The 23,129-nt window shown below is 44.0% G+C and overlaps 2 protein-coding genes across 6 annotated transcripts; one reads left to right on the top strand and one right to left on the bottom strand.

The window, feature by feature from the left end:
• Positions 1–729: 729 nt before the first annotated feature.
• SNRNP48 (small nuclear ribonucleoprotein U11/U12 subunit 48) lies at positions 730–10,906 on the top strand. 4 transcript variants are annotated; one of them, XM_068931418.1, is made up of 9 exons: positions 730–869; positions 955–1,068; positions 1,182–1,242; positions 1,932–2,006; positions 4,816–5,004; positions 5,928–6,049; positions 6,509–6,624; positions 7,650–7,811; positions 8,773–10,906. In XM_068931418.1, exons 1-9 carry the CDS (start codon positions 834–836, stop codon positions 8,810–8,812), a joined length of 915 nt encoding a protein of 304 aa, XP_068787519.1. In that variant the 5' UTR covers positions 730–833; the 3' UTR covers positions 8,813–10,906. The 4 variants fall into 4 exon arrangements, with proteins under 4 accessions (XP_068787519.1, XP_068787518.1, XP_068787520.1 ...); XM_068931417.1 differs by lacking the exon at positions 8,773–10,906 and adding an exon at positions 8,386–8,635 and having other exon boundaries at positions 7,647–7,811; XM_068931416.1 differs by having other exon boundaries at positions 731–869; positions 7,647–7,811.
• On the bottom strand, positions 10,238–21,203 carry ROPN1L (rhophilin associated tail protein 1 like). 2 transcript variants are annotated; one of them, XM_009665173.2, is made up of 7 exons: positions 20,730–21,203; positions 20,226–20,339; positions 19,981–20,138; positions 17,882–18,005; positions 17,528–17,689; positions 13,022–13,197; positions 10,238–10,375 (listed from the first exon to the last, which is right to left on the bottom strand). In XM_009665173.2, the coding sequence occupies exons 3-7, from the start codon at positions 20,109–20,111 to the stop codon at positions 10,309–10,311; spliced, it is 660 nt and encodes a 219-aa protein (XP_009663468.1). In that variant the 5' UTR covers positions 20,112–20,138; positions 20,226–20,339; positions 20,730–21,203; the 3' UTR covers positions 10,238–10,308. The 2 variants fall into 2 exon arrangements, with proteins under 2 accessions (XP_009663468.1, XP_009663467.1); XM_009665172.2 differs by having other exon boundaries at positions 20,226–20,350; positions 20,730–20,939.
• Between the last annotated feature and the right edge of the window lie 1,926 nt (positions 21,204–23,129).

The raw sequence follows: 23,129 nt of genomic DNA, 5'->3' as shown, positions 1-23,129 counted from the left end.
CTTCTTTTGACTAGCCAGGGTGCCGCTCCACTGCGAAAATGTGGGCGAGCGGAACTGTTAAGGGGACGCTGGGGCGATGACCAGGCCTCTGAGCACTGGCTTCCTGAGGGCCGGATTTACCCTATCCCAGGGCTGAGACTCGGGTCTCCTTTTTCTCCCCGTACAAAAGCAAAGAAGAGGGGCCCTATCCTGGTACTGTTACGTGAGCCAAGGAACGTGTGTTTTTTGGAAAAAGAAAAAAAAACAGAGGGGGAGAGGGGGAGAGGGGGAGAGGGGGAGAGGGGCAGAGGGGGAGAGGGGCAGAGGGGGAGAGCTCATTTTGAGCCACTGGGAACGCCCGTTGCGGTTTTCGCCGCTGGGCGGTGCCCGCCGCCGCCGCCGCTGCCCGGCTCTATGGCGCCATGCCGCTGCCGGCGCTCTTGCCACGCCGCCGCTCTATGGTTCAGGGGCCCTCTTTGCCCCTGCGACGGGTGCCCCTGGCGGCTGCCTGTCTCAAGGCGGCCTTCGGCGCGGCCGTGCTGCGCTCTGGCTGCCGTCGATCAGCCTCAGCTCTTCTTTTGGTTTTTCTCGTCCTCCGGGGGGGGGGGGCTCCTCACCGCTAACAGAGCGAGCGGCGCTGCGGCCTGGAGCTCGCAGGCAGCGCCCGGACGCTTACAGAACATGGCGGCCGCGCAGAGCCAGACGGAGGCCGGGCAGCCCCCGAGGCAAGATGGCCGCCGCCGCCCCACGGCGCATCGCCGCGTCCGCCGGAGCACCCGCAGTAAACATGGCGGCGGCGGCGGCCTCTCCTTCCGCTTCCGGGGGCCTCGGCGGGCGCCTCGCCCTCAGCGGCCATGGCGGCTCCGTGCGCGCTGTGGTTCGGGGAGCAGGTAAGGCGCCGCCGGGCCGGTTGGGGGGCGGCGGTGGCGGCCGCCGGGTCCCGGCCGGCCCGCGCTGACCTGTGCCCTGCGGCAGGCGGAGCAAGTGGTCTGCCCCTACGACGCCCATCACCGTGTGCCGCCGGCGGCGCTGCAGCGGCACGCGGCGTCCTGCCGGCTGCGCCAGATGGGGTACTCCAAGGAGGAGGAGGTGAGTGCCGGCGGGGCGGCCCTGGCGGGTGTTTTCGCCCGGGCAGCTTTTCGTTTGGGCTGGAGGGGCAGAGGTGGGAGCGGCTGACAGCTTGTGGCGGCTCTGTCTTGCAGGAGGAAATGTACGACTCGAGGTTTTTCTACGAGAACCGGAAGGTGCCCAGCGTCACCGTGGGTAAGTGCGCAGGGGGCTGAGGGAGGCCTGGGCCTTTGCGCGGAGACCCCCGTCCTTGTCGCCGCGGGAGAGGAGCATACGAGTGCTGGCAGCGTCCAGCTGCTCGCCGTCGTGCAGCCTAACGCCATCCGTAAACTTCCCAAGGTTTCTTAGAGGAACTGAATGTTTCCATCACTTTGACTTGTTCCGTCTTGTCATGATACCTTGGCTTGGTTTATTGTCATCGCACGTCTGTCGTTGTGTCGTTCTCCTCTCTAGGTCGCTTGGCTGTTTTCATCTTCACATCCAAGGAGGGCCTTTTTTTTCTTATGTTATTGTATAGGTTCTTCCTGTGTCCTCCTTATATCAAGTGCAGAAAGCTTATTTGTGTTAAAAAAACACGCTTAGAAGGCAGAAAAACTGGCTTTAAAGTTTGGCTGTGTAGTAATGGTGCAGAATAAAGTTGCAGTGTATATAGGCTGCTTTTTCCTAAGTCTGTAACCCAGAAATCCTTCTTTTATGTCCCCTCAATTTAAATGGGGAATAGATTAAAATAACACTTTTAGTTCATGCTCTAACTATGCACAAATAAAACTACTAATGTTCAGCAAAATACCATAAGTCTCACAATAGAGGTTGGGGAATCAAGACTAATCCCTACCAGGTACTTATACAAAAGTTCTGTGATAATTTATTTTCTCTTTCTGCAGATAAAGATCTACAGTTTCACATTGTTCAGCAAGCTAGAGCTGAAAGTGCAAAAGAAGGTGTAGGCTACAGCCAAGGTAACTGGGATATAGATACTGAGACAACTTCTTCAGCTCATCTCTGGAGAGCTGCTCTTATCGCTTCCCGCCCAGCTTCCTTGATTCCACTTGTGAATTACTGTCAGGACTTTTTTTTTTTAATATATATATATTCCTTCCCTTGTATATTTTGGAGTATAACTACCTTCTCTACTCAGGACAACCAAATGAGGGAATTTGAGTCTTTTGTATTCAAACCCATAGTTCTCATCAGGACTGGAAAATCATCACTTCAAAATTCTGGCAAATTTCTCAAGCACACATCCCTTGCTTCCCATCCTACCTACGCTACCTGCGACTATCTTTTTGCCTGTATTTCCTGATATCATTTTCTGCCCTTTGGGGCTCCGATGCTTCTCAGGCTGCCTCCAGCCTTGTTCTTCGTGGAATGGCGGGGGAGGAAAGGAACAGGAAGGACTATGTGCTTTATTTAATTTAAGGACTCTTTGTTAGACGTGAGCTATATGTGCCTGTCTGCCTCTCCTCAGATCAAAACCAAAACAACGTATGTACTGTTCTTATGAAAGACCCTACTAAGAAGAGATGTAATAAATATGCTACTACCTCTGCAAATTTGACGCTGTCCTTTGCCACTGCTGTCAACTCGTTAGTTCCTCTGTGTCTCACTTTTCAGTGGGTTCTGTGACCAGCCTCAGGTATTTTGTGTATCAGTCTCAGGACTGATTTAGGCTTCTGTTTGACAGCTGAGAGCAAGACAGAGTGGAAAAGCATGGCTAATTATAAAAACCACCATGGATTTAGAAGTGACTGCAACACCTGGCAGATACAGTATTTAATGCCTGTTGACCTTCCTGCGCAGGAGGAAAAGTGCATTTGTTCTACTTCTCTGACTTGACAGTCAAATACAGCAGTATCTGTGGTCAGGCATAGGTTTTCACGTTATCTTTGTTTCACTGGCTTAGCAAACGGAACCTTAACAGTCAGTTGCTCGGGAAGAAGTTTTGTGTAATTGGCAGCATGTTTGGGGCATGTCAGGTGCGTTTTTTTCCTGGAGGGCGGTGGTAATTTGGCAATTTGACACAAGTACATTCAAGAAAAGAGGAAACAGATCAACCTTATACCAAGTGCATTGCAAAGATACATCTCTGAGCCACTAGATGCCAGTGTTTGCTATCCAGTTTTCACTGCAATCTTGCACGTATTTGAAGAGAGTGCTAATGTGGTATTGAATGGTTTCTTGGCCTACTTTTAAGATTTATTGACTTGGAATTATTTGCTTAATTTAAAGTCTTCAGCAACAAAAAGGGACAAATGGAAATGTTTATTCATTGAAAATTTCCTTGTGACTAGCTATATCAAAAGAAGTTTTTTTTCCTTCTTTTAAAAATTTTCTAACCATACTTAGAATAAATATATAACGGGACAGGAAGGCTGGTCTTGGTCTTAAGTTGTGGGATACTTGTAAAATCACAAACATATAGCTATTAGGGCACTTTCATAGGCTTTTGTGACCCTGGAAGAACAGTGGATTCTAAAAATAAAATTGTGGTATTCGTATTTAGTTAATTATTACATTTTTTTATTTAAGTGAAAAGTTCTGGTTTGAATTCCAAGTACAGTAATGAGAGGAAACAATATTTTAGGTTTGATTTTTCTAAATTAGAGTTGCTGTGGCTCATTCCTCCCCTCACCCTTTTTCTTTGCTGAATTTAGTTTGTTTCAAGCAGGATATGAAAGATTGCCCAGTTCCCGTTAAATAAGGCTTTGCATAATTTAGAGAAGCAGTAGCTTTGCTGTTGTGAAGATAAGTGTTGGCTCTTCTTTCTACTTGAAAACGTATGCGTCTGTGTGGCATTGCCTTAAGACTTGCTATGCCTTACGGGGACAAGGTTTGATTGTGGGGAGCGGGATTATGGGGCTCAGGTCAATGGCTGCTAGGAATTTGAATGTTCTCAAGTAAAATGCTTTTCTGCAGGCAATATCCTAGAATACTGTCTATTATATTTTCATTGAAGTCACTTTGCTGCTGTTGCAATGGACTGAGAGTGGATTTATTGCTCGCTTTGGAGGATAGATGTTTTAACCAGGGAATAGGAAGACAAAGTACCAGGCTAATCATTCAGGGAAAGAAGAGTTAGCAGGCTGTGAGGTTGTTCTAGTAACTTTAAGTTTAGATAACTGAACTAACTTGGAGCCTCTTGGAAATACCTTTGTAGCCTTTTTAGCTGTGACTGTCTGTGACACTCTATTTTAAAAGCTCTGAAGAGAAAATGACAGTGTGAGAGTGACTGATTTGCACAGACAACATTCAGTTATGTAGTCTCTTAGAAGCTTTGCCTCTTGTTGACTGAACCACCAATAATTTGCAGCTAGTTACTTCACAGAAAATTTTAGGACTAAAATTCACTCACAAGTTAGAGCTGCTTAGACAGCAGCTTCATGTGTCTTGTTTTCGCTTGTAAGCCAAAAGCTCAGATTGGTGGGACAATACACAGTTTAACTGGGAACATTGCTTATTTTAGGGGTTCTTACGTTTTGATCTGATCTAATATGTTCTCTTCAAAACATATGAAAACCCATACCTACAGTGTAAACAATGGAGAGAGGTTATAGAATCTGTCTGGGGCTGGGGGGAGGGGATTGGGGTTTTTTGTTTTCTTTAAGCAATTTTTATCCTTTCAAATGAAGATGGTACTCCATACAGTTGTATAGGGAAGGGATGAAAACAACATGGGTGTTTCCTGCATCGTTTGCTTGCTGAGTTTCTCAGTGCTTTCCTATATTATCGTACTATGCCATTAAAAACAGCTCTCTGGTCGACTTTCAGGATCTTATTCATCACTGCCTGTGGAAGTTCCTCAGAATCACAAGCGTTTCACCTGTGACCTGACTCAAGCGGATCGTCTTGCTCTTTATGATTATGTTGTTGATGAAACAAAGAAACAGAGATCTAGGTCGCAAATCACAGAAAATGACAGTGATCTCTTTGTGGATTTAGCAGCAAAGATCACCCAAGGTTTGAAAAACGGCCTGCTGTTGAATTTGTCACTCAGAACTTTCACTACATGAGCTTGTTTGAAGGCCAAACTGAATTTCTTATGCTATTTTTATTGTGAAAAACATACTGTTCTTAAAAGTCACAGTGAAGACCTGTCATCAGAAAACATCAGTTTTGTATTGCTTTCCCTCTGAGAAAGCCTCAGTGCTCTCTTTTTCTGCGCATGTATTGTGTGTGTATCAGTGCAAGGGAGGCACTTTTGTCTGTGCTGTAGCTGACTTCAGGTTCCTTAATAGTAACAACTTATTGTGAAGCTTGGAACAGTATTTGCTATAAGAAATGGTGAGATTAGAGATCATTGAAGAGTAAAAGCCTAACAAGAGAGGTTGGCAGTCATCTGACGGAGCTCTTGAGCAATATACAAATGAGTACATGAGATCAGGCTTCTTATCAGTGTTGAGTCATGCCGCTTTGTATTTATACCAACAGAAACATGTACGTGTGTTGTTCTGTGGGCCCTGTTATGCCTAGGAGGTAGGAGATTAGTGTTTGCCACCTACACGTGCAAATGTCTTACAAAATTTGTTCTTCTCAGTCTTTGTACTGTAATAATACTGGCTTTGAAAAAGGTGGTCTATATTTTGAGGACATTTGACCAAATTGCAAGCCAATATATTGATTTGGATCACTGTTAGAAGACTGAGATCACATAATAACATTTGCATGGCAGGTTTTTAGTGTTGTGTAAACATCTAGCAAGATGGTTGGAGAGGAAGCTTGTGCTAAACCTCGTTTCACGATAGTTTCTGGAGAAACTATTGGAGAAACTTCTATTCAAAAGTTACACAACACTTTGTGTTTCAAACTGTTATTTCTAAAGCAGCAGAATTCTATACCTGCAGGTGCTATCTGACCATTTTGTACTTCTAATCTTTTGTTAGATGATAGTCAGAAAGGTCCAAAGTCCCATCTTGAGATTCTGGCTGAAATGCGAGACTACAAAAGGCGGCGGCAGTCATACAGGGCTAAGAATGTTCATATAACGAAGAAGTCTTACACTGAGGTGAGTATCTGAAGAGGAAGCTATGAGGCTTTTTGCACGTAAGTACTTCCTTTTTCTCAGCATCAACAATGGTATGTCTGTCCAGACAAGGAAGATAGCTCTCTTTCTCGTGTTTGTGTCCTCCCTTATTAAGAGTTGCAAGCTATAGAGAAATCCTTTCCTTAGTCAAATCCAAAAAATGTTCATTGCACCAAGTTACAAATAACAGCAACGTTTCTGTCAGTGTTGAATTCTGTGAAATGAATGCGAATCGCCAACGAGATACAGCTAACTGTTATAAAATGGTGCTATTAAAGTTATGCTGGATTTCAATTTTTGCAAATATGACTTTCCATTTAAACATCTGATGTACAGCTTTTTCAAGCAGTATAACCTTCTCCCACGTAGTTGCTAGTTCTGACCGCTACCATGTCATGCTGCTTTTTTTTTTTTTTAATGCATCTTTTTCATAATCTTCAGGTGATTCGGGATGTGATTGGTGTGCATATGGAAGAACTTAGCAATCACTGGCAGGAGGAGAATAGGTTGGATAATGCAGAAATATGTGAAGGCGGGAAGTCAAAATCTTCGGGAAGGTATGTCACAGTTGGCAAATTCCTAATGAAAGCTAAAATGCTTTCTGTGGGACTGTTGGCACGCTGACAGCCTGTAATGCCATCCTATTATCTCTTTCTAATAGCACATACAAATCTTCTGACACACGCGCAGTTTATTTTATACTAGTTCTATTAAGCTCCTGCTTGAGAAGCTCTGTCTGCATGAAAGATGGGGAAAAATGAATTGTCAACTTTTTTCATGGGTAAGGAGCTGAGTTGTAAGTGATCCACGTGAATAGATCGTTTTGGTAGAGCTAGGTAATTAATATTGCTCCCTTGTGTCCAGATGCCTATCTGTATGATAGCCGGGGATGGGAGGACACTTGAAAATAAAAGTGCACAGTTTCTTCCCCTCCCTACCAAATGGCAGGAAATGCTTCGCTAATGGAAAGTGTTTTACATATGCATGTTTTGTCTGTTGAGCAACACTACACACTCTACCATGCATTTGTCGTGCAGATAATTCCGTTTTTGTTACCTGCTAAAAATCTATTTTGTGGCACCTCTTCTTCAAGAATGCTTTGAGAGGAAGATGTTAAAACAAACTAAAAGTAGTTTTTGTAGGTGTTTGTTTTTAGCATTAAAATAAAAGTAAATGAAAATAGGAGATGAGGCTTGCCAGGTTCTCCAACTGTTGGTAGTAGCTTAAAGCAGGCAGTTACAAAGTTAAGGATTTGAAGCTAGACTGAGTGAACCTCTTCAACAGTCTGCTGTTTCATGAGCAAAAGTGATTAGACTGCTTCTCGAGGCTGTTCCAGTACTTCTGTGGTTGTAGGGAATGAACAAGCGGATGAAAACTGGTGCACATAAGAGCACGGGCTTGGGCTCTCTTTTGGGAGGCGTTTATTGTATATTTGGGGGAGAGAGACAGGTTTTATAAGAGATATTCCCTCCCTCTTAAACCATTACTAGGTCATTATATTACAAAACGGTTATTGAAAACAATAGTGACTGTAAAACTTTCTTTATTGAATAAAACTAGTAACATTCTTCTTTTTCAGAAGGGAAGACAGGCGGTCAGCTTCAGCAGACTCACGACAGTCTGGTGGAAGCTGTAAGGATACGGATCGCACAAGACATAGGAGGGAGACCAGCAGGAGTCCAAGCAAACGAAAAAGGAGTCGTGAAAGAGGTAAAGACAGAGATTCTCGGCGAAAAAGAGAAAGGTGAGCCTAAATAGCGTCAAATGGCTTCTGCTTCTGAATTGAGCAGCAGTAGCCCTCAATGCGCATAAGAATTAAGTGCAAGGCATTATAATACTCAGTCCAAGTAAAAAGCTAGGATAATCTCATATACAGTATAACAAGCTAGAGGCATGAGGCTAGTAACACTATTAAAGCAGAATTTGCTGTGATATCATAAACCGTGATCCAAATCTCAGCATTTACTCTCACATCTGAAAGATGATACTTTTAACAGCATGCTGCAGCATTAGTTCTGTGCTCTCTCAGGCTATTTTTTCTTAATCAGTGCTACCATGGGGGACAGATGGTCCAATGAAGTGATGTGTGCTTGTCACATCTAATGCAGACTTCTGTTGAGATTTGCACTGGAACTTAACAGATTGGACTGTTGGTTTCGCTAATATGTATGTATACTCCCTTGACTAGCTTTTCCAAATTGGATGCTTCAAAACAATGCTGTTCTTTCTTTAGTATTTCTGGACATACATAGTTTTAGGCAGCATTACACGATCTGGCCTGTATTTCTTTGCTTCTGTCGACAAGGGCTCTCTTGCAGCTACAGAACTATACAGATCTGCAGGACTTCTGCTTGAACAAAGACTTAAGACTGCGGTGCTGGAAGAAACTGCATTGTCCCAAACATGTATGGAAGAAATAGTACAGATAACTGCATGGATAGGAACGACTGTGTGTCTCAAAACTGGTTTCGTTATGTAGTTTAGAATGTAGTGCATCACTAACAGCCACTGTGGAATTACATGACTTTGATTAAAACAGCACGCGAAATAAACTGCTTTCAGACTGTTCCCTTTTTTCTGGTTTAAAGGGGGATATGATTACATTTAACAAGAGCTTTCCATTTTCTGAAACTGACTGTTGTCCATTCTTCAGATTCTGCCAGCGTGAGCCTAACATGACACATGATGGTTGTTTGTTGTTTCAGGGAAGAAGACAAGTATCACAGCCATAAAAGAAGAAAATAGAAGCAAGAACACGATGGCGTTGTTTGTCGGCTATTTAAAAACTACTCCCACAGAAATGCTGTTACTACTGCTAGTGTGCTGAGGACAAATAATAATAGTGGCCTCGCAGCTGTGCTTGGATACAAAATGAAAGTCTTCATCCTGACAAGACTCGAAGGTGTAGGCATCAGACAGTGTGCAACACTAATTCATCTGATCAATAAGTTACATTGGTTTCTCATCCGCTGGAGCATAGGCTGACACCAGAAACAACAGGATGAGGAATGAGAGCTGAGAGAGGCTGTATTAGTTTACTCTCTGTGGGCCAGGAAAGCAGATATATCCAAAGGCTGGGTCTGGAACAGGGCAGTGCACATGTTCAGTATGCTAACCTCTGGAGACTAGGCTCAATTACAATTAAAAAGCATGACAACAGCTCCCCTCTCACCTGACCTTTTGTCGCCCCTCTGGGAACAGTGTTCCAGAAGGACTGAGAACAGTGGCTTAGAGCATGTGCCAGAGGGGAGAATGCAGATTTCAGAGTTCTCTAGCAGCCTAAAATATCTTCAGCTGCAGTTACTGCTTTTAGTAGTTGAAAAGTGATAAAAATGACAGTGGAAAAGTTACTGCTTCCAAGCTCATGTTTAAAGAAATTTAAGACCAAAGTAATGTGGCAAAGACATTGAGACTAAGTAACTGATCATCATAAAGCTTTCCAAAGAAACTAGCTGGAAGGTGCCAGGGACCGTCAGAATACTGCTGGTTGGCTTTTCAAATACTGAGCATATACCAGTTTCCTTCATAAATAGTCTGCAGGAAGGGAACTCTTCCTAGTTAACACAAAAGTACTATAAACCTCTATGTTTCTAACAGTAAGGCCTAGAGGACAAATACAATGCCTTTCCTTTTCAGAAAACAAGACATGGAAAAAGATACTTAAGTTTTCAAAAGGTCCTAATAATAAGGAGAAATAGACGGTACAGATGCAGTCCTTCCTGTAGTTGATGTTTTTTCCATCACCTCGACCACAGGGTTCATGATGAATAATGCTTGACAAAAAGTGCTTGTTTAATAGAGCTTATTCACGTAGATAAGGTGGTCAAAAGACATGCCTATATTTGTGTAAGAGTCAAAAGTCAGAGCTATGTGGAAGCATAATGAGAAATGCACTAAATTAACAGTCCAGACTTTTCTAAACATAATTTTTTATTTTCTTACAATTACAAAGTATAGTTAGGAGTTTTCACTCATTTGTTTTACTCAGCATAGTGTATTTTATTAAGGATCTTTCTAAAGTGTATCAGTATTTGAGAGGTGGGAGAAGTGTATAACCATGTATTCAGCTAATATCCAGTAAAGGCAAATTCAGGAGTGGGAAAAAGCAAGAAGAGGGAGTGCCAGAAAAGAGGATCTTTCTTTTCCTATTGTGATTTGTAAATATTGTTCCTTTGAGTCAAAGTGACTTCCACCTATTTATTCCATTCTTCTGCCTCATCTGGTGTTCAACAGTAGGCTTTTTATAAAGATAGTGTTGAAGGCTGGGTCAGAAAGTTTCTAAGCTGTACCATGCCAGCTTGCTGGTCACTGGAAAGGAATAAATCAAATAGTGTTTTAGAACACCACATTGATACCATAAACTCTCATGTGCTGGTAAGACATTAACCTTTTTAACAACTGGGCAGCATCAAGTCCTTCCCAAATAAGCATAGGTAGTCCTTGCAGGAGAGAGAGATGATAGAGCAAGTATTCCATTCTTTACTAGCCTTAAAGTTATCCCCACATACCACTTGCAGCAGAATGCCAGAACTCATTTAATAAAAAACAGAAAAGCATTTTTCTCAAGCTCTTTCAAGTGACCTTCTAGAACAGAATATAGTCCAAAGCTGAAATAGAAACTAAAAATACTTAAAAGCATAGATTCAGTATTGCTCCTACTCTAACATAGAAGATATGCTGAATACTTTGAAGCAAGTCCTAACCCCTCCTCTTTCTTTCACTTAGGAATATGGATCTGAGTAGAGCAGGCACAGGCCCAAATGTAGACCAAATACAACTGCATTACTGGAAAGCTCTTACTTGCGAGAGGGAAAAAAAAACAAATTTTTTTTTTTCCCCCAAGACAGTAAAGTGATAACTTTTATGGAATCTTTGAAATGATTTCTCTTCCTGAGCAGCTTCAGGCCCATCTTGCTGAATAGTCTACCTCAGTAATAGAGTATCCTGCAGTGACAATTTTGGCAAAATTAATTACACAGTACATTAAGAAGTTCTATTAAATTTAAATGCAAGAATGGGTTTCTTTACCACTAAGCAACTCTGGTTACACAAATAGTCCCTTCTGTTCTGCCTGCTCAGTTCAGCTATTTGGTTATGTGTAAAGACCTAAATGGCACAGGATCTGAGATCCGAGAGACAGTAAAGAGAAGCATCTGGAAAAAGGAAGAGTTATTTTAAAGGTGTCTGTTTTAACTGAAATAACTGAATTTAACTGAAAACTGAGTTTTTCTTCCAGGCTAGTGCCATTTAATTCCTGGCAAAGCTCTTACCATTCTTGTCTCAAAACTTTGTTGCTGGAATGAAGAGTGTAACCACACTTCTGTTACGCTCTCTTAACTATAGGTAAAGAACGGGGATTTTGTTTTACAATGCAATGGGCTGGATATATTTTGAAAAACTGTATGCATCTTCCCGTAATAAATTTTCCTTTTGAAAGAAAACCTATTTTTACCTTTGTACCATGGTTAGATATTCATTTGCTATGAGGCAGCAATAGCAGTCAATACAACTAAATCCTATAACAACATATTTTCAAACCATTTTTCTACTGGCTAGATTTTGTTTTATTTAAAATACAAAATGTAGATCTTGTCCTTTAAACTCAAGGGTACCGTATTTTCCGAAAAAAGATTAATCCAACAGGATGTCTTAAAGTTTACCATGTGACAACTATAGTCTTAAAAGCCCAAGAAAGAAGAGATACACAGCATCCTAAGGACAGTAAACGCAGAGTCATGTCTGAAACTCGTTCACAAGCTTTCAGGAACTGAAATTTAATTGGTATTATGAAAGTGTGGAGATTTCAGGATTGGTCTGGTAATAGATTGGGGGATGTGGGAGCACAGTGAGATTTCCTTTCACCTGCCACAGACAACAAAATAGCCCAGAGGTCACAGAAGCATAGAGCTCCTGTTCCGAATTTATCTGCCACTGGCAAGAGTAGTAGAATTGATCATCCTTGATGGATATCTAACTTAGTTTTAAAATGTTGCAGCAGGAGGTCTGTAACCTTCTTCATGCTTTCAATGAGAAGTGGAAGTATTTCCTGAAAAGATAACTCATCTTTTATCTTTTATAACCATAACATTGGAGAGGAAGGTGGAGACAAGTGAGATTAACAAAAAGATGAAATACTTTTTCTGATATGAGGGTTATATTAATAACAAGCAACAGAGCTATTATTAAAAAATTATTAAAAATTGCCAATGTGGTATCTGTAATGACAAAAAGAAGATTTGGTTCATTTGGTCCCTCTGCATTTCTGAGTTCCCATGTTCATGGAGCTGGTAGCAATCTAAGACAAAGAAACTAATTCCAGATAGATGGTAGGAAACAGCAGTAGAAAAACGGATACAATGAGTGGGAGTTTCACTAATAGCTAGGTTCAAGACATGATCAGTCTCATTCTCCTACAGCTGTGTCTAGCAGGAATATACACAGTTTCATGAATGGATCCTTGCCTCCATCTGCTCAAAAGTTAGAAATTTTGCCACTGACTCATGCGAGCACAAGAATTCAAACAACTAATCCAAGTGTTTTGGAGATGAGCTTTTCACCTACAGCGTTTAGCATGAATTAGGCCTAGTTAGCATAGCTGTTAACCTTGTCTTGATAGATGAGAGATCTACATCATTCACAGAGTTGCATCATCTCCTGATGAACTGCACTAGATGAAGTCAAGAGGCAAGAGCTAACTCCAGAGCAGCAGAAGGAGAAACTGTACAAACTGGCAATATACTCAGCCTCCCCAAACTGCTATGAATTACATCAAGAAAGGAAGAACTGTTTAGGTCAGATGATGTGCAGCCTTTGTCTTTTATACCCACTAAAGGCAATCAAGTACCAAGACCATTCCAGGAAGGACAATATACCATGGGTAATACTACAAAACTCAAAGAGCCTTAGCATTTAGTAATCTACACATTGAAATTCCATGTCTAAAATTTTACTTACGCTTGTTCTTTAATGGCGAGGAGGAAAACTTCAGTTTTCTCCTCTGGTATCTCTCCATCTATACTGGCCAAATATGAGTAAAGGAACGAGAAGGTTTCGAATGGAATGCGAGCTGGTCCACCATCTGGGTCAGCTGTTAAAATTTCACAGGCGTATTTCATCGAACTCAGTAAGGACTGTAAGGATTCCAGTCAAGAAATGAGAGGAACGGTGTCAGAACCACAAACATGCTTTATATACCACGGCAAAATACAGACTGTAAGCTACTCAAAATGAGTGTAAATGAAATTAAGGTTTTATCATTACGTGGCTTTCTAGCCAAAATTTACCCCCAAGCGTAGGTCCAGGGATGGAAACAATAACAAAGTGCTAGCAGAGATGAGGGTTTAAAAAAAAAAAAAGAAGAAGAAGAAAGCAGAATCCTGTGATATTTAAAGACTACAAGGGGTAGTCTAAGCCCTATCTCCAACACAGCCAAATTGCACTGCCATATTCCTACCATAACAGCTCAAGCCTAGGTATATCTATTGTTAGTATAATTGGTATGACATTTAGGATATTTATGATTTTTAGGATTGCTGGTATTCACCGTCTTCCCTACCTGCAATCAAGTTTCATTTTAACAGTTCATAGAAGAAGCACTACAGCAGCAGTTTTAGGCAGGAGGGAGGGTTGGAAAAAAAAAAAAAAGATCGAGAAACAGATAGTTTAAATGGAAAAAATGCAATTATTGCATTGCCAGGCTGGCCCCATATTTAGGGCTTCCAGATACTAAAATATTGTCAAAACAATATTTAACATATATTTTTGTCTCACTACTCCTTTTTTCCCCGCATTGTAGAAGTCGTGGAAAATGTTTTTTCACAAGAACATCAGCTTCATGTAGGACTATTTTAGAATCTCTCATTCTATTGTAAAATGCTCTCTTGCAACTTTATTACTGTCATTAAAAGAAGAAAATGTAGATTTAGTAACATTATTCCCATGAAAATTTAATCAGGTACCTAATCAATTAACAATTGATGTTTTCATTTCTCCCTCCAGCTCTTCTCCATAGGCATTTACACTGATGCCATAAGCATCACTCTATCATCCTCATCATGAAAGCCCAACTAACAGAAGCAGCCAACAGACACAGACTGCTGACCTGACCTGTAATCTAGAGAGGTTTGCTGCTTGGCAGGGGCTCGGATCCAGGACGTTGTGGAGAGACTGCCGAGGCTTGTCCGTCCCTCTGACCACATTGGTACCAGTGAATACTGCCAAGGGCAACTTGGGAAGTATTAAACGTGACTACAGAGGTCTGGGGGTAGTGGTCAGGGATACGGGGGCCCCGAGTGGTTTTCTCCTCAATCTTGCCAGTGACAGGGAAGGATGGGAGGAGGAGTGGATGGATACTGCAAGTCAGCAATTTACTGTGCAGCTGATGTTGGCAACAGGCTTTCTATGATCATGCGACCCGGTCTGAAGATTGACATCTACTTGGGGGAGACAGTATACACCTCACCAAGCGGAGCAAAAGCATCTTTGCCAACAGGCTAGCCAAAAGAGCTTTAAACTAGGAACAATGGGGGAAGGAGAGTGTTACAGCAAACAATCAATCAATAAAACAGGGCTTACGGAGGGGCACCTCAAGAATTTGCATGTAGGCAAGAAAGTGCCTACAAGACAACACTATGTGGAAACCTTTCAGACCCTTTCTGGGAAATCGGCATGCTTGGGTGCCGCTCTGAAGTGCCTGTACACACATACATGCAGGCAGCATGGGGAATAAACAGGAGGAATTAGAGACGCGTATGCAGTTGCAGGGCTATAAACTCATTGTGGTTACAGAGACATGGTGGGATAGCGCGCATGACTGGAATGCTGGATGGCTACAGGTGCTTCCTAAGGACCTTCCTTAGGTCATCCTTAGGTCCTTCCTAAGGATGGGCCAGGAAGGCGAAGAGGGAGAGTCGCCCTCTACGTGAGCGAGCAGCTGGAACGCTTGCAGCTCTGCCTAGGGGTGGATAATGGTCTGACTGAGGGCTGATGGGTAAGGATTAAGGGGCAGACTAACGTGGGTGATGCTGCTGTGGGTGTTTGCTACAGGCCCCCTGATCAGGAAGAAGCGGATGAGGCCTTCTACAGACCTCATCAGGAAGTAGCCTCATTTTTGCCGGCCCTGGTTCTCATGGGGCACTTTAACCACCCCAATATCTGCTGGCAGGACAACACAGCCAGGCACAAGCAATCCAGGAGGCTCCTGGAGAGCATCGATGACAACTTCCCGAGACAGGCGAGAGAGATGCCAATGAGGAGAGGTGCTCTGCTGGACCTCATACTTACAAACAAGGAAGGGCTGGTTGCGGATGCGAAGGTTGGCTGCAGTGACCATGAGATGGAGGAGTTCAGGATCCTGCAAGGAGGGAGCAGGGCAGAAAGCAGGATCACAGTCCTGCACTTCAAGAGACTGACTTTGGCCTGTTCAAGGACCCGCTTGGAAGAATCCCATGGGATAGGGCCCTAGAGGGAAGAGAGATCTAAAAGCTGGTTGACATTCGAGGATCACCTCCTCCAAGCTCAAGACGGGCGCACCCCAGTGAGCAAGAAGTCAAGCCAAGAGGGCAGGAGACCTGCATGGAAGAACAAGGAGCTCCTGGCAAAACTCAAATAGAAGAAGGAATTATACAGAAGGTGGTAGCAGGGACAGGTAACCTGGGAGGAACACAGGTACATTGTCCGAATATGCAGGGATGAGGCTAGGAAGGCTAAACTCACCTGGAGTTTAATCTGGTGAGAGATGTGAAGGACAACAAGAAGGGCTTCTTTAAATACATCAGCAACAAAAGGAAGACTAGGGGGAGCATGGGCCTGCTGCTGGACTGGTGACAAAGGACACAGAAAAGGCTGAGGTACTGAATGCCTTCTTAGCCTCAGTTTTTACTGGTAAGACTAGCCTTCAGAAATGCCAGGCCGCAGAGACCAATGAGGAAGTCTAGAGAAAGGAAGACTTTCCCTTGGTGGAGGAGGATTGGGTTGGAGACCACTAAAGCAAACTGGATGTACACAAGTCCATGGGCCCTGATGGCATGCACCCCCGAGTGCTTAGGGAGCTGGTGGATGTTATTGCAAGGTCACTCTCAATCTCTGAAAAACTATGGCAATTGGGAGAGGTATCTGAGAAATGGAAGAAAGCAAATGTCCCTCCAGGCTTCAAAAAGGGCAAGAAGGAGGACCCAGGGAACTGCAGGTCAGTCAGCCTCACTTCAGTCCCTGGAAAGATGATGGAGCAGCCCATCCTGGACACCATTTCCAGGCACAGGAAGGACAAGAAGGTGATCAAGAGTAATCAGCATGGATTCACCAAAGGGAAATCATGCTTAACCAACCTGAGAGCCTTCTCTGATGGAATGACTGGCTGGGTAGATGAGGGGAGAGCAGTGGATGTTGTCTCCCTTGACTTCAGGAAGGCTTTTGATACTATCTCCCAAAACATCCTCACAGGCAGGCTGAGGAAGTACCAGCTGGAAATAGCCCAGCAGAGAAGACCTGGGAGTCCTGGTGGACAACACGTTGATCATGAGTCAGCAACACACCCTTGTGGTCAAGAAGGCAAATAGCATCCTGGGCTGCATTAGGAAGAGTATTGCTAATAGGTCGAGGGGGGTGATCCTTCCCCTCTACTCAGTCCTGCTGAGGCCACGCCTGGAGGGCTGGGTCCAGTTCTGGGCTCCCCAGTACAAGACAGACATGGAGCTGGTAGAGGGAGTCCAGTAAAGGGCTACTAAGATGAAGGGCCTGGAGCATCTCTCATCCAAGGAAAGGCTGAGAGAGCTGGGAATGTTCAGCCTGGAGGAGAGAAGGCTCAGGGCAGATCTGATCAATGTGTATAAGTATCTGAAGGGAGGTTGTCAAGAGGATGGGGCTAGACTCTTCTCAGTGGTGCCCAGCGACAGAATGAGAGGCAGTGGGCACAAACTGAAACACAGAAAATTCCTTACCTGAACATAAGAAAAAATTTTTTTTTTCCTGTCAGGATGATTGAGCAGTAGAACAAGTCACCCAGAGAGGCTGTGCAGTCTCCATCCTTGGAGATATTCAAAAGCTGCCTGCACATGGTCTTGGGCAGCCTGCTCTAGGTGACCTTGCTTAAGCGGGGAGGTGCATTAGATCATCTCCAAAGGTCCTTCCAACCTCAACCATTCTGTTAGTCTGTGATCCTATTTCCCACAATCCCAGCTCCTTGTGGACATGCTTGCCATTCTACTGCCATAGTAGTAAACTGAGGCCAAAGTCCCCCTTTTCCAGTATGTGCTCCCCTGACTAAAAGCTGACTGGGAGCGTAAGTAAACATGCTACTTCGCCAGCTGTTGCTTGCAGACACAAAATGCAGACATAAAATTACAGACACGAAAGCACCACTATGCTATCTAACCCCAAAGTCCATTTGCATTAATTATTCTATGGTCTACGAAACATATGATCATTTACTTTTGTTTATGGAGGCTGCTGTTGTGAACATACCCCACTGAGCACACTACACCCAAGTGCCAGAATTTTCATCCATTCCACCTCTTCACCAAAGTTGTCCAACTGTAGAATAGCTTTCAGTTGTTCCTCTGGCAAGCACAAGTGTTTCCATTTTTCCTTGAGTTCTGCAACATTCACCATGCCTTTTGGAGCAAGCTTTAAACAAAATTATAGGACCACGTTCAGAACTCTGAGAACCAGAATGAAGCTAATAACACAGTCCCTCTCCAAAATACATCAAATATTTGACAGACAACCTCTAGGACCCAACTGTCTATGCTTTTTGTCTACGAAAAACACATTAGCATTCCTTAATAGCATTATCCATTTGATAAAGGCTGTTTGTACCTGTTTGTGCAAGATTTTAAGCAGTCCTGGGGTCAAACCAGTGTCTGTTTTCTGTGTTGCTATAGGCATTTCAAGCCTCTCCTTTACAGGAAGGGGCTCGCCTTTTGACAATGCTGAGAAATACCTAAGTAAACAGAAACACCAAAACATTTCAATGCTCACAATAATTACAAGCTACACAGAAGTATAAGCTCTTACAATTCTATAAACAAATCTACGTGCTCCTGAACAGAAGCAGCAGCAGCACTCGGTAAGATTTCTCGCATGCTAGAATTCCTACCTCCCTGTGCCCAGATTCCACGTTTCTTTTAAGTGGAAGCCACAATCTTTAAATTTTACATAGGCCTTTTTATGATACTTTAATAATTCTAACGGTATTTATTTCATGCATGATAAACTCAATCTTTCTTGGCAAAGGCAGAGGTGATTTATTAATATCGGAGCATGCTTGGAAAGGCAAAGCGCAAGCTTTTTGCAGGAGACTGGCTAGCACCTTAAGGCTGTTTTAACATTCCACCCACACACTACCTGAAAAGCACAACCAGCTATTTACACTGCAACACTCACGTAAGTATTTTTGTTATTCCTGTCCACTGTAAAATAAAATTTAATAACACAGCAGAACTGGAAGTGGATGCACATCCTTTTAATTATAAGGCTGCCAAAGCCTTAAGAGATCCATCTCTGGATCTCTACCATCTCTGCCATAGATGGCCAATAATCTAAAACGTGCAAGAAAAACTTAGTATTTATTCAACCAGTGGTAGGTCCGACTTAAGCGTTTCTCCTCGCTTCCTCCCTCCTCTGCCTTGGTCACTCAATCCCACTCCCAGGCTATCCCATTCTGTGCAAATACTTACAAAGATGCACAGCAAACAGCACTGCATAACCGACCCAGCTTAAGTATATAAAAAGAATTACATTATATGTATGTACTTGTAACACCTGGGCTATTTTTCAGCCCGACCAGTTTCCTGGTCTTGTTATTCACATGGACAAACATCACAGCATGAGACAAAACCAAGCTGCTTAAGCAACACTAGTACAGCACATGAAACCACAGCCTTATTCTGCTTTATTTGGTTCCCCAGTCCAGGCCTTAATCTATCTCAGATGCTCTTATATAAGAGCATATTTCAGAAAGAGGAGCGTAAAATGAGCAGTAGTCACCTACTGATCTGCTGAGACAGTGCTAGGAAGCTGCATTTCAGCAGGCCTACGTAAGCGGAAAGCAGCTGATTCTGACTACTTGATTTAGCAAGGTCCCTGCACTATACTCAATCCAAGAAGCTCATCCACCACACACCACGTGTATCATATTCCTGAAAACACCACACAGTTTTTATAAAGTTCCCACTGTTCTCCTCCTGACTCCACAGCTGTAGCGATTCAGCTGCGTTTGTTTTTTCTTAACTGGACTAGCCAGACTCAAAGGTAGATTAGTTATCAGCCTACCAATCTCCCCTCTCCCCACCTATACATGTTTTTCATTCCCCCCACCCCTCCAAATGAGGGCATCTTGCAACTACTGCTTGGAGCTTGGCTGCACAAACTGCAGAACTAGAAAAATTGAGTGCAAGTACTTGAGGCAAAAATACACACATAAAATAAAAGAAGCAGAAGTGTCTTAAAGAAAGCCACTGCATAATCTGCTGAGAGTTTTTTAAAACGTGGACTATCATCTAAAAGTCATAACTTTTCAGGCTCTTTTCCTATTTCATTAATGTTTAAAGCGGTTGTTCCAGGAAACAAAAAAAAAAAAAACTCTGAAGCAAGCTTAAGAATCAGAAAGCTATCTCATCTCCACATTTCATTTAAATTCTGCTAAGTCTCACATGGGGAAAAAAAAAAATGTTTGCTCTTCAGGACAGAGCAGTTTAAAAAAAAGTGGCAATTCCATGTCTAAACCTCTCTGTTAAAGTAAATCAAGTACAGCATCCTTAACTTGCTAACCGGCTGCCTTCATGCACAGAAGCACCTGCGCGGTATACAAATTGGTTAAACATCCGTGTCAGCTCCGTTGCACAACAGTTGGAGGCCGCAAGGTTTTTTACGTCCCTGCACGTGGCGCTACGCCATTACGGGAACGCGGTACTCACCCAGCCGACCACTGCAAAACATCACGAGGCTGAGTCCTAATGGCAGCTTTGGTAAACTGCTTCAAAATATCTGGTAGCTCTGGGGGAATTTTGATCTGCTGAGCACAAAACATGGTCTCTGGAAGAGGCATGGTCCTTGCCGGTCTGGCCACGAGAACCTGAAAGAAGTAATAACACCACAGCAGTGGACGGATGGAGAATAACGCAAATGAAACGAGGGGGTGAGGTGGGAATAAAGTTTGTACCAAAACTCGCTAGGCTCCTTCAGCTATTGGGGCCAGCAGACGCCTCGCTAACCGCAGGAGGACAAACGGACGAGCTCTTCCAGTCTCCAAGAGCCTTGAACTCGACGGGAACACCTGGAAAAACACTGACCTGGGGCTGGGACTCCAAGCGGAGCTCCGTACCAGGAGAACCACCCTGGTTTTAACCCCAGGCTGATCCCCAAACCCTGATCGGCTGTTCTCTCTGTAGGAAGACGACAGGTTAAAGCCAACCCCCCGTGATATGTAACGTTACAGGCATACGCCCCCAATAACAAAGCCATAGCAATGTCACACCTCAACAGCTACCTTTAGACAATTTAATGGACTTTCCCCCGCAAACCTATTGCAATGTATCCGTCTGTAGAAAGAGCAGCTCAGCCAAATCAGCCAGCAAACAGGGAAGCCAGCTACGCTGACAATCAGCTACTGCAAGGCAAGGAACATCTTGCCCTTTTTGTACCGAAACTCAAGTATGCAGCTTACCGAATTTCTACTGTCATCAGAACGATCAGAAGGGAAAGAAAAAGGCGCCAGGCTGACTGAAACCCGGCACGGTGCTGTTTGCGGCCCCCGGCCGCCCGTGACGGGGATGCCCCTGCCGCCGGCGCTCAACCCCGTCGCCGCCGGCCCAGGCGCCAGGCCGCACCGCGGACCCGCGGAAGGAGCTGCCGGCCCTCAGCGTCGCCGTCTCCCGGCAACGCGGCGGGCTGGCTGGTGGCGTCACGGCGGGGCGTCCGTCCCGCTGGCGGCCCTGTCCTTCCTCCTTGCCAAGGCCTGGGCGAGATTTGCCACAGCTGCAAAAGACACGGAGCGCAAGGTGCTGCCCGAAGCGGTTACTTTCCGTAGCTGCTTCTTGCAGCTCCTCAGGATGCCGGGAGGGACGGTCCGGGCAGGTTCGAGACGGCTGCTTGGGACGCGGTGGATGCGCTGGTGCCGTGCGCGTCCCCGCTGGGCTGCGGAGCACAGAGGGACCCAGGCTCCCCTCTCCACGGGGTCATCGCCGGGAGGCTTCGAGGCCTTCTTTCCACCGCAGCTCAGGACAGCGGCAGAGACTGCCCCAGCGCCGTCCCCTGGGAAGCAGCCAGGGGATCCACTACGCTGAGGACAGGGCGGTGCCCCCCTTGGCGCCTGTGACACGGGCTGAAAGCAGCCTGAGCGCTCAGATGAACTCGGTTAACGGGTTTATTCACGTCAGGACTGCCTTCCCGGGCCCTCGCCCCACAGAAATGCAGGGGCTGCGTGCCTGAAGCAGGCCAGGCAGGTTCTGAAGAACATCACCATCTTATCTGGGGCGGGGGGGACAGACGGACCCTTCCTGACCCACACTGTCCCCCCTCTGAAGGGGGCGTCAAGGCCAAACAGTGCAAAGATCAGTAATCAAGTGGTAGTCCCAAAACAAAGTAAACCCACACACTTTAAAAAAATCTTTTCATAAAACACAGTTCATAAATGTAACACACTGCCTCGACTATAGCCAAGTTTTGGGCCTCAAAATACTATGCAGATTCCTATAACTACATGAAAACAAACTTCTGGTCATCACAGAGCTATTTGTTAAACGGGTAGGTGCTTCCCAAACTGCACCAACTGATACCAGTACCAAACGTTATCCTGCTGGCGTTTACCAGTAAGAATGGAATTTAACCAACCTCACAATGCAGCCTTGCAAAGATGTCTCGGTATAACAGGCAAACAGCGAAAGTTTCATATCCTCTATCATCCTCAGTCCACAAAGAACCCAAAGATTCATAGAGAAGTTAATGGAAGTTAATTTCTGCAAAGGGAACGTTCCGGCAATACAAATCTCATGCCCTCAATTTTTCCAGCTACTGGGTCTGGTGCAGCGAAGTCATGCATAAAGCTGCCAGACCATGTTACAGGATACACTAGCATGTAAGGTGAAATGTTGCCTATGTATATTTCATTAAAAACTGTGTATTCTTAAAGCAGGTTCTTTTGGATGCACTGGAAAAGGGGGAGGGGGGGAAGGGGACAAAAAGCTAAAACTGTCATACTAGAGTGAAAAATAAATTAGAAAGGAGGAGACCGATTAATCACATGCTGCTCCACAACACTGCTTTATCTATAAAGGTGTCATTAAATTCATCTCTGTATAATTGACATTAAAAAATAAAATAAAACAAAACAAAAACCACGTACCACATCAAGTAATAAAAAAAAATTATCAGGGATGTTCTTGTTTGTTACTCTTTGCAGAAAGAAGTGTGTGGCCACTGCTCACTCTTCCCTGTATGACCCAGGTCAAGGATCGTGTTTAACTCATGGGGGACAGAAACAATCTAGATGTGCTACATGAGTTACGATCATCCTTACTTATTATGCAGTCTCCTGGTTTATAAGCAGGACCAGGTGTACTGGATATTTTCTATTGGTTTCTGCTGTTTGTTGCCTATGCCTGTGCATAATTACTCATGTTGTTTTAGGTTTGGCATCTTGGGATATTGCTGAGTCCTTTTTAAGAACATGCCATTTCTTTTTATACTTCAGGGCAGTGCATGCTTCAAAGAGTGTTTTAAGCTAAAAAGAAGAAACTTTTAACCTATAACAACATAAGGACATCTACCTAACAATGACTACAACTCATGGACATATAAAAGGAAGGGGAAGACAAAGACAGCATAACAAAGAATAAAGAGTGGAATAACTTTAGAGTCAGCCGGTGAGCAAAATTAATACCAGGAGGTAAGTGGGGGAGGGAGACTGCTCGGTTTCGAGGGTTGGTGCTATGCCAACAGTTGCTAATTATGCACAGGTTAATGGTAGGTTGTTTAAGGAAGCTCAGGATGACTCTGCACTATCTAGGTTCCAATACATAAATTGTATTGGATAGAATTCAAGAAACACTGAGCTTTGCACTGTTCT

This window comes from Struthio camelus, chromosome 2, assembly GCF_040807025.1.
Source record: "Struthio camelus isolate bStrCam1 chromosome 2, bStrCam1.hap1, whole genome shotgun sequence".
NCBI classification, from domain to species: Eukaryota; Metazoa; Chordata; class Aves; order Struthioniformes; family Struthionidae; genus Struthio; species Struthio camelus.
Note: the sequence above shows the minus strand (reverse complement) of the source record. Positions and strands in the feature narration are given on the sequence as shown.